This window comes from Lepisosteus oculatus, chromosome 22, assembly GCF_040954835.1.
Source record: "Lepisosteus oculatus isolate fLepOcu1 chromosome 22, fLepOcu1.hap2, whole genome shotgun sequence".
Lineage (NCBI taxonomy): Eukaryota > Metazoa > Chordata > Actinopteri > Semionotiformes > Lepisosteidae > Lepisosteus > Lepisosteus oculatus.
The window spans coordinates 2,247,310-2,263,465 of record NC_090717.1 but is presented as its reverse complement, the minus strand read 5'-3'; the positions used below and the strand labels follow the sequence as shown (position 1 = coordinate 2,263,465).

At 43.8% G+C, this 16,156-nt stretch overlaps 3 protein-coding genes across 3 annotated transcripts; all 3 read left to right on the top strand.

Annotated features, from left to right (window-relative positions):
• The first annotated feature begins 431 nt into the window (after positions 1-431).
• Positions 432-2,598, top strand: LOC138224516 (somatostatin receptor type 5-like). Its single transcript, XM_069182334.1, has 2 exons — positions 432-1,297; positions 1,649-2,598. The coding sequence occupies exons 1-2, from the start codon at positions 432-434 to the stop codon at positions 1,716-1,718; spliced, it is 936 nt and encodes a 311-aa protein (XP_069038435.1). The 3' UTR covers positions 1,719-2,598.
• A 4,736-nt stretch (positions 2,599-7,334) lies between these two features.
• Positions 7,335-9,501, top strand: LOC138224515 (somatostatin receptor type 5-like). The gene is made up of 2 exons (XM_069182333.1): positions 7,335-8,200; positions 8,552-9,501. Exons 1-2 carry the CDS (start codon positions 7,335-7,337, stop codon positions 8,619-8,621), a joined length of 936 nt encoding a protein of 311 aa, XP_069038434.1. The 3' UTR covers positions 8,622-9,501.
• A 4,754-nt stretch (positions 9,502-14,255) lies between these two features.
• On the top strand, positions 14,256-15,555 carry LOC138224514 (somatostatin receptor type 5-like). Its single transcript, XM_069182332.1, has 2 exons — positions 14,256-15,121; positions 15,473-15,555. Exons 1-2 carry the CDS (start codon positions 14,256-14,258, stop codon positions 15,540-15,542), a joined length of 936 nt encoding a protein of 311 aa, XP_069038433.1. The 3' UTR covers positions 15,543-15,555.
• Positions 15,556-16,156: the final 601 nt, after the last annotated feature.

Genomic DNA, 16,156 nt, shown 5'->3' with positions numbered 1-16,156 from the left:
ACTTGATTAAAAATCTTTCAATAACAGCATTAATACCAGTCTTGGTGTCATCAAATACTTTTGCTCATTGTTTATTTTTTCCTATTCCTATTTTTGCTTCTGTTCTATACTTTGTTGGTACAGCATGCTCAAATGGGCTTTTAGTTGTTTATAACTTAAACACTTCAGTGTTTGTGAAGTGCTGTGATTCTTGGTGTTTAATGACATTCATTTCTCCTAATTACGAAAAACTTTAAAAAAGAAAACCTCATAGGAACAGCACATTCTGCTGGGTATCCACTTCACATCCTGCTAAAAAGACAAGTAAATTATCACTGCAAGATTAGAGTTTAATTCTTGCTGACACTCCTGCTGGGAATAATTATCTCCTGCGCTCTGTTCACCTATTAAAACTCAAGAGCAGATTTGCCAGGTACTCATTTCGCCAAGCGATGATTACTCTGAACCTCACTGTGCCGTTAGCGGTTGAATTTGAAAATGCTGCAGATTATTTCATTATTATAACGAATCTAATAATTGCCACCAGTTCTGTTCTCGTGTCTGTCGCGGTTGTGTTGGGTATTCTTTGTAAAAAGTCGCTCCGAACACAAAACAGGTTTATTTTCATGCTGAACACCAGCATAAGTGACACACTATCTGGGTTTGGCAGCTATTATATCGGACTGTTTGATGTGCAGGAGGGCTATCCGTCCAGGAACGGCACCTATTACATAGTGTCTACGTTACTGGGTGTCAACATTATTACGATTTTGTTTGCACAGGTGGACCGATTCCTTGCAGTAGTTTATCCTTATGCTTACAGTCGTTATATAACTAGAACTGTAGTTATAGAAGTGTGTGCTTTCTGTTGGTTTTACAACTATTTTTTCTTAATGATTCAGAACCTCGTTACCGTCGATGTAGCCGCAAAAATGAACGCTTATGGTATTTTGTCGCTTCAGGCAATAATACTCGCGAAAGTGCTGATGAACGTGAAACTGTACCTCATCGCTAAATACCAGATTGCTCGTGAGCCGCCGGGTCCAGAGAGAGACAGCAAGAAAGAGTCCCTGAGACTCATCATCGTGGTGGTAGTCTGCTTCCTGGCGCTCTGGACTCCTTACTTTTACTGCACTTTGTTGATTGAAATTATTAAATCTGGATATTTGTTCAAAAATAACGCCAACGACCCTCTGGCCATGATGTTACGATTCACTTCAACCTGTACCCCCGGACTGTACATCTGGGGGAGCCCCGCTCTCCGGGAGGCTGTGCTGAAGACGGTTTTGGGGATAATCTGTCCTCCACTGAGGAAAAGGTAAGAACTGTATCAAGGGATAATTTAAATCTCAAACAATATTTGGGAAGTGCATTTACAAACCGCTTTTGAAACCAATCCTCAAAATATCGTCAATCATCACTGTTGAACATTCCGTACTCAAATATGTTATATAATGTACATAAAGATACTGTTTGCACATAGATTTTTCGCACAAAGAAGAAAGCTTAATGAGTCCGAAAATGACCTGTCGGGTCGGCTGTCTTTGCAGAGGATCCAGCCTAATACCGAGAGAATCACAGCCCCCAGACCAGAAGACGAATCATTCCGGCTGGCCAGCTGTTCTTTTAAATGAAATATCTAAAAACCTTTTTTCTGCATGTTTTCCAGGATCGGCCCACAGTCCAAAAGCAGCTGCAAACTGTATGGAGAAATACCGAGCATAACGAAGGGGAACTGAAAGACGACACGGTTTACAGCAATCCAAGAGAAAAGGGCAATATGTGAAGTTTAAAATGTTTACGTTTCATTAACTTATTCTTGATGTCTTTGCTATGTTTTAAGACTTCGTTTTCGTTAGAATATGAAGACGCAGGAGAGACGGAACAGTGACGCAGTGGTTAACACTGCTGTCTCGCAGTTCGGGGGCTCTGGGTTCAATTCCCGTCTTCGCAGAGTTTCTGTATTCTACCTGGGTTTGCGTGGGTTTTCTCCCACACTCACAAAATATACCGGTATGTTAATTAGCGTCTGTGACAACTGGCCCTAGGTGCAAGGGTCTGTATGCGTGTACCCTTCGACAGACTGGTGTAGGGTCAGTGGTGTACCCGGCCTTGTGTCCGTTGCTAGCCAGGATAGGCTCTGGCTGCCCCGCGGCCCTGAATTGGATGAAGCAGTTTGAAAGTAGGTGGATGAAAGTTCAAGTATGTATTTTATTTTTTTGCTCTTGTCAAACAGACTTTACAGAAGGTAAAACAGAAAAATGAAAAACAAAATCGGACACATTTTAGTTTTTTTTTTTGCTTTAGGCTCTTACAGTGCCTAAATGAGGAGCAACATCCCATGGAAAAGGCTTTAAACTCAGTGAACAGTTTTTTTTATAGAACAGTAATAATGATAAAAACTTTTGGAAATATTTAAAAATTCATTTGTCCAAAACATGTTTGTCACAGGGGTCAAAATACGTTTCCTTTCTCTGAACTTGCTATACCAGTAGCCTTTAGACACCACCAGACTCAGCTTTTAACCTAGGCAGTTCATTGGGTGATATAACCGTGTGTACAGCTCCAAATCTCTGAAACACATTGCTCAATCTATTAGCGACTCAAATATTTTTAAAAACCTCGACTGATAATAACGTCTAATTTTAATTAAGGTTCAGTAATACTTTAATATTCAAGTTTGCTTCGTTTTTGCCATCGTACTGTACATCATCGCGGATTCCTTGAAAAGCGCTAATAAATGAAATATTTTCACGGTATTACACGGTTATCTGCTTGATAACTCTTCAGCAGCCTCTACAGAACAGAAAGCTGTGTACACCGAGCTGAAATAAAACGTGTAAATTAACACTTTCATCTCTGTTGCGCACAGTACTGATTTTATATCTGTTGAACGATCGTTTATTGGTCTATTTACTAGACATATGAGAAAACCCAACCAGTACAAGACGTTCTGTTTTTTATCCATCTGTCGTTTTCCCCTGAAAAGACTACCTTTAACTTCTACCATATCAAGTGAATTAATCTCAGGAGACCCGAAGCCTCAGACATACTAACATTATGTTAGCACGAATTATCTGCTACAACGAGTTCATCTATTAAAACTCAAGAGCAGCATCACCAGATACTCATTTTACCACGCAATGATGTGTCTGAACCTCATTGTGCCGTTAGCGGTGGACTTCGATAACGGGGGAGATTTTTTAGTTTTTTTAAACCAATCTGCCACCAGTTCTGTTCTAGTGGCTGGCTCGACTGTATTTGGCATTATTTCACTTATAGTCACTTCGAGTACATAATCGCTTTGTTTTCATGCTGAACACCAGCATAAGTGATGTGCAGGAGGGCTATCCGTCCAGGAATGGCACTTATTATATAGTGACTTCTCTGTCGGGCGTCAATATTATTACGATCTTATTTGCACAAGTCCACTGATTCCTTGCAGTAGTTTATCCTTATACTTACAGTCGTTATATAACCAAGGACTGTAGTTATAGGAGTTTGTGTTTTCTGCTGGTTTTACACTTACTTTTTCTTATTGGTTCAGAAAATCATTCCTATCGAAATGGCTGCCAAAATAAACGCATATGGTATTTTGTCGCTTCAGGCAAAAATAATCGCGAAAGTACTGATGAACGTGAAACTGTACCTCATCACTAAATACCAGATTGCTCGGGAGCCGCCGGGTCCAGAGAGAGACAGCAAGAAAGAGTCCCTGAGACTCATCATCGTGGTGGTAGTCTGCTTCCTGGCGCTCTGGACACCTCGCTTTTACTGTACTCTAGTGATTGAAATTATTAAGTCAAGATATTAGTTCAAGAACAACGTCAACGACCCTCTGGCCATGACTGTAAGGTTGCCACATTGCACTTTTACAGCCTGTTGGTGTTGTTCAGTTTTTTTTCAAATGACCAATAGCTCTCTTCTTTCTTCATCACATTCTACCGGGGTAAAGTTAGCTTGAAGTTCGAAAACGATTTTGGCACGCCTGTGGCGCTTTCACGAAATCTCTTAAGAGTTACAAAAACACTTGCTTTGTGTATAAAATACATTGTGAATGCTTTCTCTGCCTTTACTTTTTCGTTTTTATGACATTTTTTTCACCACGCACGAATATTCTTTTGTCCATATCTTCGCAATGGAAGCACAGAACGCCTTCAATCCTAATGCATTTTAAAGACCACGACTTGTGTATATTTCCACAGCCTCTACATCAAACTATCAGTGAGCTAATTATCTTTTTTTAAACCTCCGGTTTTTCATCGATGCGTAATTACGCACTTAACTGGAAGCCGGGGGACCGCTGTGTGCACACGTTCACAACGCGAGAAATACTGTTCAATACGGCTTCGTGCGAAAAACCCGTATATGACCATAGGCAGCAGAATAGCGCAGACCTTAAATTGAAAGCAATCGTGACACCTGCGTGAACACCGCTCATTTTGTTGGTTAATAATAATAATAATAATAATAATAATAATAATAATAATAATAATAATTGCTTACACTTATATAGCGCTTTTCTGGACACCCCACTCAAAGCGCTTTACAGGTAATGGGGTCTCCCCTCCACCACCACCAGTGTGCAGCCCCACCTGGATGATGCGACGGCAGCCATAGTGCGCCAGTACACTCACCACACACCAGCTCTCAGTGGGGAGGAGAGCAGAGTAATGTAGCCAATTCATAGAGGGGGATTATTAGGAGGCCATGATTGATAAAGGCCAATGGGAAATTTGGCCAGGACACCGGGGTTACACCCCTACTCTTTTCGAGAAACGTCCTGGGATTTTTAATGACCACAGAGAGTCAGGACCTCGGTTTTACGTCTCATCCGAAGGACGGCGCCTGTTTACAGTATAGTGTCCCCGTCACTACACTGGGGCATTAGGACCCACATGAGCCGCAGGGTTAGCGCCCCCTGCTGGCCCCACTAACGCCTCTTCCAGCAGCAACCTTAGTTTTTCCCAGGAGTCTCCCATCCAGGTACTGACCAGGCTCACTGGCTCAGCTCTTTCCAGCTAACCTGGAATTTCCGACTTTATCCGCCGTGTGACTGTAAGGTGCCAGAGTTAGGCCTTCCATATTCTCCAACACGCCGGACAGAGAGAATGACTCGGTAAAGAAGAGAACTGTACCCACGCTATTCTTTCTGCACCAGAAGAGATCTGTGTTTCATTGCCAGATCAATGAAATAAACACAGCAAGACTCTTTTTGCCACTATTCTGAATACCCAAGTCTACTCACTAAAAATCTGTAACCAGGACAAACCACGGTTTTCCCCATTTCCTGACTTAGTTGCAGCCAGACCCAAGCAGACAGCTGTGTGCTGGGACACTCCTAGCCTGCTCTGTTCTTCTGTCTCCTCAGCTCTCCCAGACTGCCTGGGTTTCGGTCTGTCAGCTCGCCTGCGGCACTGCCATGTAGCAGCCACAGTTGTAACAGAATGCAGAATCAACTAGACGGACCCAGCGTGCGTCAGTGGACCGGGAATACGAGCGCTTTTCCCCATCCATCCGTGTCGGGAGAAATGACTCTTAAGTGGGGGGGTGTTACTCTTACGGTTGTCATGCTGCATCACAGCGGGGCACGTCCCAGTTGCAGCTCTATTCTGTCCCAGTTGGGCCCTTCCTGTTCTTGGCTTTCAGTACTCCTGTTTTGCCCAGGTTCTGCCTGGGAGCACTGCTCGCAGCTGTACTGTCCAGGGATCCTCCGGGCTGCAGAGTTCGGCACCCTTCTTCGGACCCGGATCTCACAAGATGACTCCCGCGGCCTGGTCAGTGGGGTCTCACTCTACGCGCCCTGATGGTGTGCGCTGGCCTGGTCTCATGAAGAGTGCACACGCTGGTCAGCCAGGAATCTGGCGTGCCGTCTGGACAGCCACCACCCCAGAAATGAGTGTGCTGTGTGGCCCCTGTGCCACACCCCTCAGCCCTGCCCTGCAGCCTGGAGCAAAGCACTTTGCTGGCTCTCCAGCTCTCCTCTGTCCTGCTCCTGTTATCCCTGCACTCCTTCCCTGTGTCCATCTTCAGCCCACCGTCCTGTATCCTGTGATGTCCTGGCAGACTGTCCAATATCCGAGCGACCCCTGTTCCTGGAGCCCTGCCACTAGGAGTCCACACATTAGCCATGGAGAGTCTGAATCCTGGGAGGCCCTTGCACCTAGAGACCAGCTGAAAGCACCCTGCACAGTGCCACCTCAGGCTGGTCCTGTTCTGCGACAGCCTGCCTACCGCCCAACATGCAAAGAGCCGGCCAGCCCCCCAGGACTGTGACACCCTCACTCTTGGGTCCGTAACACCACTGCGTCCAGCCCCATTGTCTGGAGGGTGACACACATCGTAACAACAATATTAAAGGCACGTTTCCTATTTAACTGTAAGAGACTGGCATAACCTATGAGGTTGACAATAACACATTACAGTTATTAACTCTGATCTTTGTTGTCCCCGAGTGAATGATCAACCTTTCGTATCACGGCTGATCAATTCACAGGCATATTCTATTACTCTTGTTGGTTCGTTGTACATGTTTTGGTGTTGTATAAATTATCTATTTAGAATCCGTCTGTGAGAATGTAAGTTATTGCGTTTGATTGACTCCAAACAGTTTGTCAAAGCACTCAGACAATTTGCTGTTCCAATTTCTAATTGTTACAGCAGATTAAAAACCCTCCCATCGCTACAGAAAAGGAACAGGTTTCAGTAGGTGTGGAGTTTTGCTGCTCCTGTGCTCCTTGTGAAATTTGGAGTGGACTTTCAAGTTCTCCCCGTTCAAGTAAAAGACACTGAAACCTCAACTACCTGCCTCAGTGTACTAAACACAAAGATCCACTCAGTGGACAATACAACTTGTGGTGTATTGTGTGCAGCTCCGATTCTGTGGATACTACTCAATGTGCGAGTGACTCTGAGGTTTTCAAAACTTGATTAAAAATCTTTCAATAACAGCATTAATACCAGTCTTGGTGTCATCAAATACTTTTGCTCATTGTTTATTTTTTCCTATTCCTATTTTTGCTTCTGTTCTATACTTTGTTGGTACAGCATGCTCAAATGGGCTTTTAGTTGTTTATAACTTAAACACTTCAGTGTTTGTGAAGTGCTGTGATTCTTGGTGTTTAATGACATTCATTTCTCCTAATTACGAAAAACTTTAAAAAAGAAAACCTCATAGGAACAGCACATTCTGCTGGGTATCCACTTCACATCCTGCTAAAAAGACAAGTAAATTATCACTGCAAGATTAGAGTTTAATTCTTGCTGACACTCCTGCTGGGAATAATTATCTCCTGCGCTCTGTTCACCTATTAAAACTCAAGAGCAGATTTGCCAGGTACTCATTTCGCCAAGCGATGATTACTCTGAACCTCACTGTGCCGTTAGCGGTTGAATTTGAAAATGCTGCAGATTATTTCATTATTATAACGAATCTAATAATTGCCACCAGTTCTGTTCTCGTGTCTGTCGCGGTTGTGTTGGGTATTCTTTGTAAAAAGTCGCTCCGAACACAAAACAGGTTTATTTTCATGCTGAACACCAGCATAAGTGACACACTATCTGGGTTTGGCAGCTATTATATCGGACTGTTTGATGTGCAGGAGGGCTATCCGTCCAGGAACGGCACCTATTACATAGTGTCTACGTTACTGGGTGTCAACATTATTACGATTTTGTTTGCACAGGTGGACCGATTCCTTGCAGTAGTTTATCCTTATGCTTACAGTCGTTATATAACTAGAACTGTAGTTATAGAAGTGTGTGCTTTCTGTTGGTTTTACAACTATTTTTTCTTAATGATTCAGAACCTCGTTACCGTCGATGTAGCCGCAAAAATGAACGCTTATGGTATTTTGTCGCTTCAGGCAATAATACTCGCGAAAGTGCTGATGAACGTGAAACTGTACCTCATCGCTAAATACCAGATTGCTCGTGAGCCGCCGGGTCCAGAGAGAGACAGCAAGAAAGAGTCCCTGAGACTCATCATCGTGGTGGTAGTCTGCTTCCTGGCGCTCTGGACTCCTTACTTTTACTGCACTTTGTTGATTGAAATTATTAAATCTGGATATTTGTTCAAAAATAACGCCAACGACCCTCTGGCCATGATGTTACGATTCACTTCAACCTGTACCCCCGGACTGTACATCTGGGGGAGCCCCGCTCTCCGGGAGGCTGTGCTGAAGACGGTTTTGGGGATAATCTGTCCTCCACTGAGGAAAAGGTAAGAACTGTATCAAGGGATAATTTAAATCTCAAACAATATTTGGGAAGTGCATTTACAAACCGCTTTTGAAACCAATCCTCAAAATATCGTCAATCATCACTGTTGAACATTCCGTACTCAAATATGTTATATAATGTACATAAAGATACTGTTTGCACATAGATTTTTCGCACAAAGAAGAAAGCTTAATGAGTCCGAAAATGACCTGTCGGGTCGGCTGTCTTTGCAGAGGATCCAGCCTAATACCGAGAGAATCACAGCCCCCAGACCAGAAGACGAATCATTCCGGCTGGCCAGCTGTTCTTTTAAATGAAATATCTAAAAACCTTTTTTCTGCATGTTTTCCAGGATCGGCCCACAGTCCAAAAGCAGCTGCAAACTGTATGGAGAAATACCGAGCATAACGAAGGGGAACTGAAAGACGACACGGTTTACAGCAATCCAAGAGAAAAGGGCAATATGTGAAGTTTAAAATGTTTACGTTTCATTAACTTATTCTTGATGTCTTTGCTATGTTTTAAGACTTCGTTTTCGTTAGAATATGAAGACGCAGGAGAGACGGAACAGTGACGCAGTGGTTAACACTGCTGTCTCGCAGTTCGGGGGCTCTGGGTTCAATTCCCGTCTTCGCAGAGTTTCTGTATTCTACCTGGGTTTGCGTGGGTTTTCTCCCACACTCACAAAATATACCGGTATGTTAATTAGCGTCTGTGACAACTGGCCCTAGGTGCAAGGGTCTGTATGCGTGTACCCTTCGACAGACTGGTGTAGGGTCAGTGGTGTACCCGGCCTTGTGTCCGTTGCTAGCCAGGATAGGCTCTGGCTGCCCCGCGGCCCTGAATTGGATGAAGCAGTTTGAAAGTAGGTGGATGAAAGTTCAAGTATGTATTTTATTTTTTTGCTCTTGTCAAACAGACTTTACAGAAGGTAAAACAGAAAAATGAAAAACAAAATCGGACACATTTTAGTTTTTTTTTTTGCTTTAGGCTCTTACAGTGCCTAAATGAGGAGCAACATCCCATGGAAAAGGCTTTAAACTCAGTGAACAGTTTTTTTTATAGAACAGTAATAATGATAAAAACTTTTGGAAATATTTAAAAATTCATTTGTCCAAAACATGTTTGTCACAGGGGTCAAAATACGTTTCCTTTCTCTGAACTTGCTATACCAGTAGCCTTTAGACACCACCAGACTCAGCTTTTAACCTAGGCAGTTCATTGGGTGATATAACCGTGTGTACAGCTCCAAATCTCTGAAACACATTGCTCAATCTATTAGCGACTCAAATATTTTTAAAAACCTCGACTGATAATAACGTCTAATTTTAATTAAGGTTCAGTAATACTTTAATATTCAAGTTTGCTTCGTTTTTGCCATCGTACTGTACATCATCGCGGATTCCTTGAAAAGCGCTAATAAATGAAATATTTTCACGGTATTACACGGTTATCTGCTTGATAACTCTTCAGCAGCCTCTACAGAACAGAAAGCTGTGTACACCGAGCTGAAATAAAACGTGTAAATTAACACTTTCATCTCTGTTGCGCACAGTACTGATTTTATATCTGTTGAACGATCGTTTATTGGTCTATTTACTAGACATATGAGAAAACCCAACCAGTACAAGACGTTCTGTTTTTTATCCATCTGTCGTTTTCCCCTGAAAAGACTACCTTTAACTTCTACCATATCAAGTGAATTAATCTCAGGAGACCCGAAGCCTCAGACATACTAACATTATGTTAGCACGAATTATCTGCTACAACGAGTTCATCTATTAAAACTCAAGAGCAGCATCACCAGATACTCATTTTACCACGCAATGATGTGTCTGAACCTCATTGTGCCGTTAGCGGTGGACTTCGATAACGGGGGAGATTTTTTAGTTTTTTTAAACCAATCTGCCACCAGTTCTGTTCTAGTGGCTGGCTCGACTGTATTTGGCATTATTTCACTTATAGTCACTTCGAGTACATAATCGCTTTGTTTTCATGCTGAACACCAGCATAAGTGATGTGCAGGAGGGCTATCCGTCCAGGAATGGCACTTATTATATAGTGACTTCTCTGTCGGGCGTCAATATTATTACGATCTTATTTGCACAAGTCCACTGATTCCTTGCAGTAGTTTATCCTTATACTTACAGTCGTTATATAACCAAGGACTGTAGTTATAGGAGTTTGTGTTTTCTGCTGGTTTTACACTTACTTTTTCTTATTGGTTCAGAAAATCATTCCTATCGAAATGGCTGCCAAAATAAACGCATATGGTATTTTGTCGCTTCAGGCAAAAATAATCGCGAAAGTACTGATGAACGTGAAACTGTACCTCATCACTAAATACCAGATTGCTCGGGAGCCGCCGGGTCCAGAGAGAGACAGCAAGAAAGAGTCCCTGAGACTCATCATCGTGGTGGTAGTCTGCTTCCTGGCGCTCTGGACACCTCGCTTTTACTGTACTCTAGTGATTGAAATTATTAAGTCAAGATATTAGTTCAAGAACAACGTCAACGACCCTCTGGCCATGACTGTAAGGTTGCCACATTGCACTTTTACAGCCTGTTGGTGTTGTTCAGTTTTTTTTCAAATGACCAATAGCTCTCTTCTTTCTTCATCACATTCTACCGGGGTAAAGTTAGCTTGAAGTTCGAAAACGATTTTGGCACGCCTGTGGCGCTTTCACGAAATCTCTTAAGAGTTACAAAAACACTTGCTTTGTGTATAAAATACATTGTGAATGCTTTCTCTGCCTTTACTTTTTCGTTTTTATGACATTTTTTTCACCACGCACGAATATTCTTTTGTCCATATCTTCGCAATGGAAGCACAGAACGCCTTCAATCCTAATGCATTTTAAAGACCACGACTTGTGTATATTTCCACAGCCTCTACATCAAACTATCAGTGAGCTAATTATCTTTTTTTAAACCTCCGGTTTTTCATCGATGCGTAATTACGCACTTAACTGGAAGCCGGGGGACCGCTGTGTGCACACGTTCACAACGCGAGAAATACTGTTCAATACGGCTTCGTGCGAAAAACCCGTATATGACCATAGGCAGCAGAATAGCGCAGACCTTAAATTGAAAGCAATCGTGACACCTGCGTGAACACCGCTCATTTTGTTGGTTAATAATAATAATAATAATAATAATAATAATAATAATAATAATAATAATAATAATAATAATAATAATTGCTTACACTTATATAGCGCTTTTCTGGACACCCCACTCAAAGCGCTTTACAGGTAATGGGGTCTCCCCTCCACCACCACCAGTGTGCAGCCCCACCTGGATGATGCGACGGCAGCCATAGTGCGCCAGAACGCTCACCACACACCAGCTCTCAGTGGGGAGGAGAGCAGAGTAATGTAGCCAATTCATAGAGGGGGATTATTAGGAGGCCATGATTGATAAAGGCCAATGGGAAATTTGGCCAGGACACCGGGGTTACACCCCTACTCTTTTCGAGAAACGTCCTGGGATTTTTAATGACCACAGAGAGTCAGGACCTCGGTTTTACGTCTCATCCGAAGGACGGCGCCTGTTTACAGTATAGTGTCCCCGTCACTACACTGGGGCATTAGGACCCACATGAGCCGCAGGGTTAGCGCCCCCTGCTGGCCCCACTAACGCCTCTTCCAGCAGCAACCTTAGTTTTTCCCAGGAGTCTCCCATCCAGGTACTGACCAGGCTCACTGGCTCAGCTCTTTCCAGCTAACCTGGAATTTCCGACTTTATCCGCCGTGTGACTGTAAGGTGCCAGAGTTAGGCCTTCCATATTCTCCAACACGCCGGACAGAGAGAATGACTCGGTAAAGAAGAGAACTGTACCCACGCTATTCTTTCTGCACCAGAAGAGATCTGTGTTTCATTGCCAGATCAATGAAATAAACACAGCAAGACTCTTTTTGCCACTATTCTGAATACCCAAGTCTACTCACTAAAAATCTGTAACCAGGACAAACCACGGTTTTCCCCATTTCCTGACTTAGTTGCAGCCAGACCCAAGCAGACAGCTGTGTGCTGGGACACTCCTAGCCTGCTCTGTTCTTCTGTCTCCTCAGCTCTCCCAGACTGCCTGGGTTTCGGTCTGTCAGCTCGCCTGCGGCACTGCCATGTAGCAGCCACAGTTGTAACAGAATGCAGAATCAACTAGACGGACCCAGCGTGCGTCAGTGGACCGGGAATACGAGCGCTTTTCCCCATCCATCCGTGTCGGGAGAAATGACTCTTAAGTGGGGGGGTGTTACTCTTACGGTTGTCATGCTGCATCACAGCGGGGCACGTCCCAGTTGCAGCTCTATTCTGTCCCAGTTGGGCCCTTCCTGTTCTTGGCTTTCAGTACTCCTGTTTTGCCCAGGTTCTGCCTGGGAGCACTGCTCGCAGCTGTACTGTCCAGGGATCCTCCGGGCTGCAGAGTTCGGCACCCTTCTTCGGACCCGGATCTCACAAGATGACTCCCGCGGCCTGGTCAGTGGGGTCTCACTCTACGCGCCCTGATGGTGTGCGCTGGCCTGGTCTCATGAAGAGTGCACACGCTGGTCAGCCAGGAATCTGGCGTGCCGTCTGGACAGCCACCACCCCAGAAATGAGTGTGCTGTGTGGCCCCTGTGCCACACCCCTCAGCCCTGCCCTGCAGCCTGGAGCAAAGCACTTTGCTGGCTCTCCAGCTCTCCTCTGTCCTGCTCCTGTTATCCCTGCACTCCTTCCCTGTGTCCATCTTCAGCCCACCGTCCTGTATCCTGTGATGTCCTGGCAGACTGTCCAATATCCGAGCGACCCCTGTTCCTGGAGCCCTGCCACTAGGAGTCCACACATTAGCCATGGAGAGTCTGAATCCTGGGAGGCCCTTGCACCTAGAGACCAGCTGAAAGCACCCTGCACAGTGCCACCTCAGGCTGGTCCTGTTCTGCGACAGCCTGCCTACCGCCCAACATGCAAAGAGCCGGCCAGCCCCCCAGGACTGTGACACCCTCACTCTTGGGTCCGTAACACCACTGCGTCCAGCCCCATTGTCTGGAGGGTGACACACATCGTAACAACAATATTAAAGGCACGTTTCCTATTTAACTGTAAGAGACTGGCATAACCTATGAGGTTGACAATAACACATTACAGTTATTAACTCTGATCTTTGTTGTCCCCGAGTGAATGATCAACCTTTCGTATCACGGCTGATCAATTCACAGGCATATTCTATTACTCTTGTTGGTTCGTTGTACATGTTTTGGTGTTGTATAAATTATCTATTTAGAATCCGTCTGTGAGAATGTAAGTTATTGCGTTTGATTGACTCCAAACAGTTTGTCAAAGCACTCAGGCAATTTGCTGTTCCAATTTCTAATTGTTACAGCAGATTAAAAACCCTCCCATCGCTACAGAAAAGGAACAGGTTTCAGTAGGTGTGGAATTTTGCTGCTCCTGTGCTCCTTGTGAAATTTGGAGTGGACTTTCAAGTTCTCCCCGTTCAAGTAAAAGACACTGAAACCTCAACTACCTGCCTCAGTGTACTAAACACAAAGATCCACTCAGTGGACAATACAACGTGTGGTGTATTGTGTGCAGCTCCGATTCTGTGGATACTATTCAATGTGCAAGAGACTCTGAGGTTTTCAAAACTTGATTAAAAATCTTTCAATAACAGCATTAATACCAATCTTGGTGTCATCAAATACTTTTGCTCATTGTTTATTTTTTCCTATTCCTATTTTTGCTTCTGTTCTATACTTTGTTGGTACAGCATGCTCAAATGGGCTTTTAGTTGTTTATAACTTAAACACTTCAGTGTTTGTGAAGTGCTGTGATTCTTGGTGTTTAATGACATTCATTTCTCCTAATTACGAAAAACTTTAAAAAAGAAAACCTCATAGGAACAGCACATTCTGCTGGGTATCCACTTCACATCCTGCTAAAAAGACAACTAAATTATCACTGCAAGATTAGAGTTTAATTCTTGCTGACACTCCTGCTGGGAATAATTATCTCCTGCGCTCTGTTCACCTATTAAAACTCAAGAGCAGATTTGCCAGGTACTCATTTCGCCAAGCGATGATTACTCTGAACCTCACTGTGCCGTTAGCGGTTGAATTTGAAAATGCTGCAGATTATTTCATTATTATAACGAATCTAATAATTGCCACCAGTTCTGTTCTCGTGTCTGTCGCGGTTGTGTTGGGTATTCTTTGTAAAAAGTCGCTCCGAACACAAAACAGGTTTATTTTCATGCTGAACACCAGCATAAGTGACACACTATCTGGGTTTGGCAGCTATTATATCGGACTGTTTGATGTACAGGAGGGCTATCCGTCCAGGAACGGCACCTATTACATAGTGTCTACGTTACTGGGTGTCAACATTATTACGATCATGTCTGCACAGGTGGACCGATTCCTTGCAGTAGTTTATCCTTATGCTTACAGTCGTTATATAACTAGAACTGTAGTTATAGAAGTGTGTGCTTTCTGTTGGTTTTACAACTATTTTTTCTTAATGATTCAGAACCTCGTTACCGTCGATGTAGCCGCAAAAATGAACGCTTACGGTATTTTGTCGCTTCAGGGAATAATACTCGCGAAAGTGCTGATGAACGTGAAACTGTACCTCATCGCTAAATACCAGATTGCTCGGGAGCCGCCGGGTCCAGAGAGAGACAGCAAGCAAGAGTCCCTGAGACTCATCATCGTGGTGGTAGTCTGCTTCCTGGCGCTCTGGACTCCTTACTTTTACTGCACTTTGTTGATTGAAATTATTAAATCTGGATATTTGTTCAAAAATAACGCCAACGACCCTCTGGCCATGATGTTACGATTCACTTCAACCTGTACCCCCGGACTGTACATCTGGGGGAGCCCCGCTCTCCGGGAGGCTGTGCTGAAGACGGTTTTGGGGATAATCTGTCCTCCACTGAGGAAAAGGTAAGAACTGTATCAAGGGATAATTTAAATCTCATACAATATTTGGGAAGTGCATTTACAAACCGCTTTTGAAACCAATCCTCAAAATATCGTCAATCATCACTGTTGAACATTCCGTACTCAAATATGTTATATACTGTACATAAAGATACTGTTTGCACATAGATTTTTCGCACAAAGAAGAAAGCTTAATGAGTCCGAAAATGACCTGTCGGGTCGGCTGTCTCTGCAGAGGATCCAGCCTAATAGCGAGAGAATCACAGCCCCCAGACCAGAAGACGAATCATCCCGGCTGGCCAGCTGTTCTTTTAAATGAAATATCTAAAACCCTTTTTTCTGCATGTTTTCCAGGATCGGCCCACAGTCCAAAAGCAGCTGCAAACTGTATGGAGAAATACCGAGCATAACGAAGGGGAACTGAAAGACGACACGGTTTACAGCAATCCAAGGGAAAAAGGCAATATGTGAAGTTTAAAATGTTTACGTTTCATTAACTTATTCTTGATGTCTTTGCTATGTTTTAAGAGTTCGTTTTCGTTAGAATATGAAGACGCCGGAGAGACGGAACAGTGACGCAGTGGTTAACACTGCTGTCTCGCAGTTCGGGGGCTCTGGGTTCAATTCCCGTCTTCGCAGAGTTTCTGTATTCTGCGTGGGTCTTCTCCCAAAGTCACAAAATATACCGGTATGTTAATTAGCGTCTGTGACAACTGGCCCTAGGTGCAAGGGTCTGTATGCGTGTACCCTTCGACAGACTGGCGTAGGGTCAGTGGTGTACCCGGCCTTGTGTCCGTTGCTAGCCAGGATAGGCTCTGGCTGCCCCGCGGCCCTGAATTGGATGAAGCAGTTTGAAAGTAGGTGGATGAAAGTTCAAGTATGTATTTTATTTTTTTGCTCTTGTCAAACAGACTTTACAGAAGGTAAAACTGAAAAATGAAAAACAAAATCGGTCACATTTTAGTTTTTTTTTGCTTTAGGCTCTTACAGTGCCTAAATGAGGAGCAACATCCCATGGAAAAGGCTTTAAACTCAGTG

Bases quoted from the DNA above. Each gene is read 5' to 3' on its own strand.
- LOC138224516 (XM_069182334.1), top strand. From the start codon at position 432: ATGATTACTCTGAACCTCACTGTGCCGTTAGCGGTTGAATTTGAAAAT. The intron at 1,298-1,648 runs GTAAGAACTGTA...CATGTTTTCCAG, and splicing joins TGTCCTCCACTGAGGAAAAG to GATCGGCCCACAGTCCAAAA.
- LOC138224515 (XM_069182333.1), top strand. From the start codon at position 7,335: ATGATTACTCTGAACCTCACTGTGCCGTTAGCGGTTGAATTTGAAAAT. The intron at 8,201-8,551 runs GTAAGAACTGTA...CATGTTTTCCAG, and splicing joins TGTCCTCCACTGAGGAAAAG to GATCGGCCCACAGTCCAAAA.
- LOC138224514 (XM_069182332.1), top strand. From the start codon at position 14,256: ATGATTACTCTGAACCTCACTGTGCCGTTAGCGGTTGAATTTGAAAAT. The intron at 15,122-15,472 runs GTAAGAACTGTA...CATGTTTTCCAG, and splicing joins TGTCCTCCACTGAGGAAAAG to GATCGGCCCACAGTCCAAAA.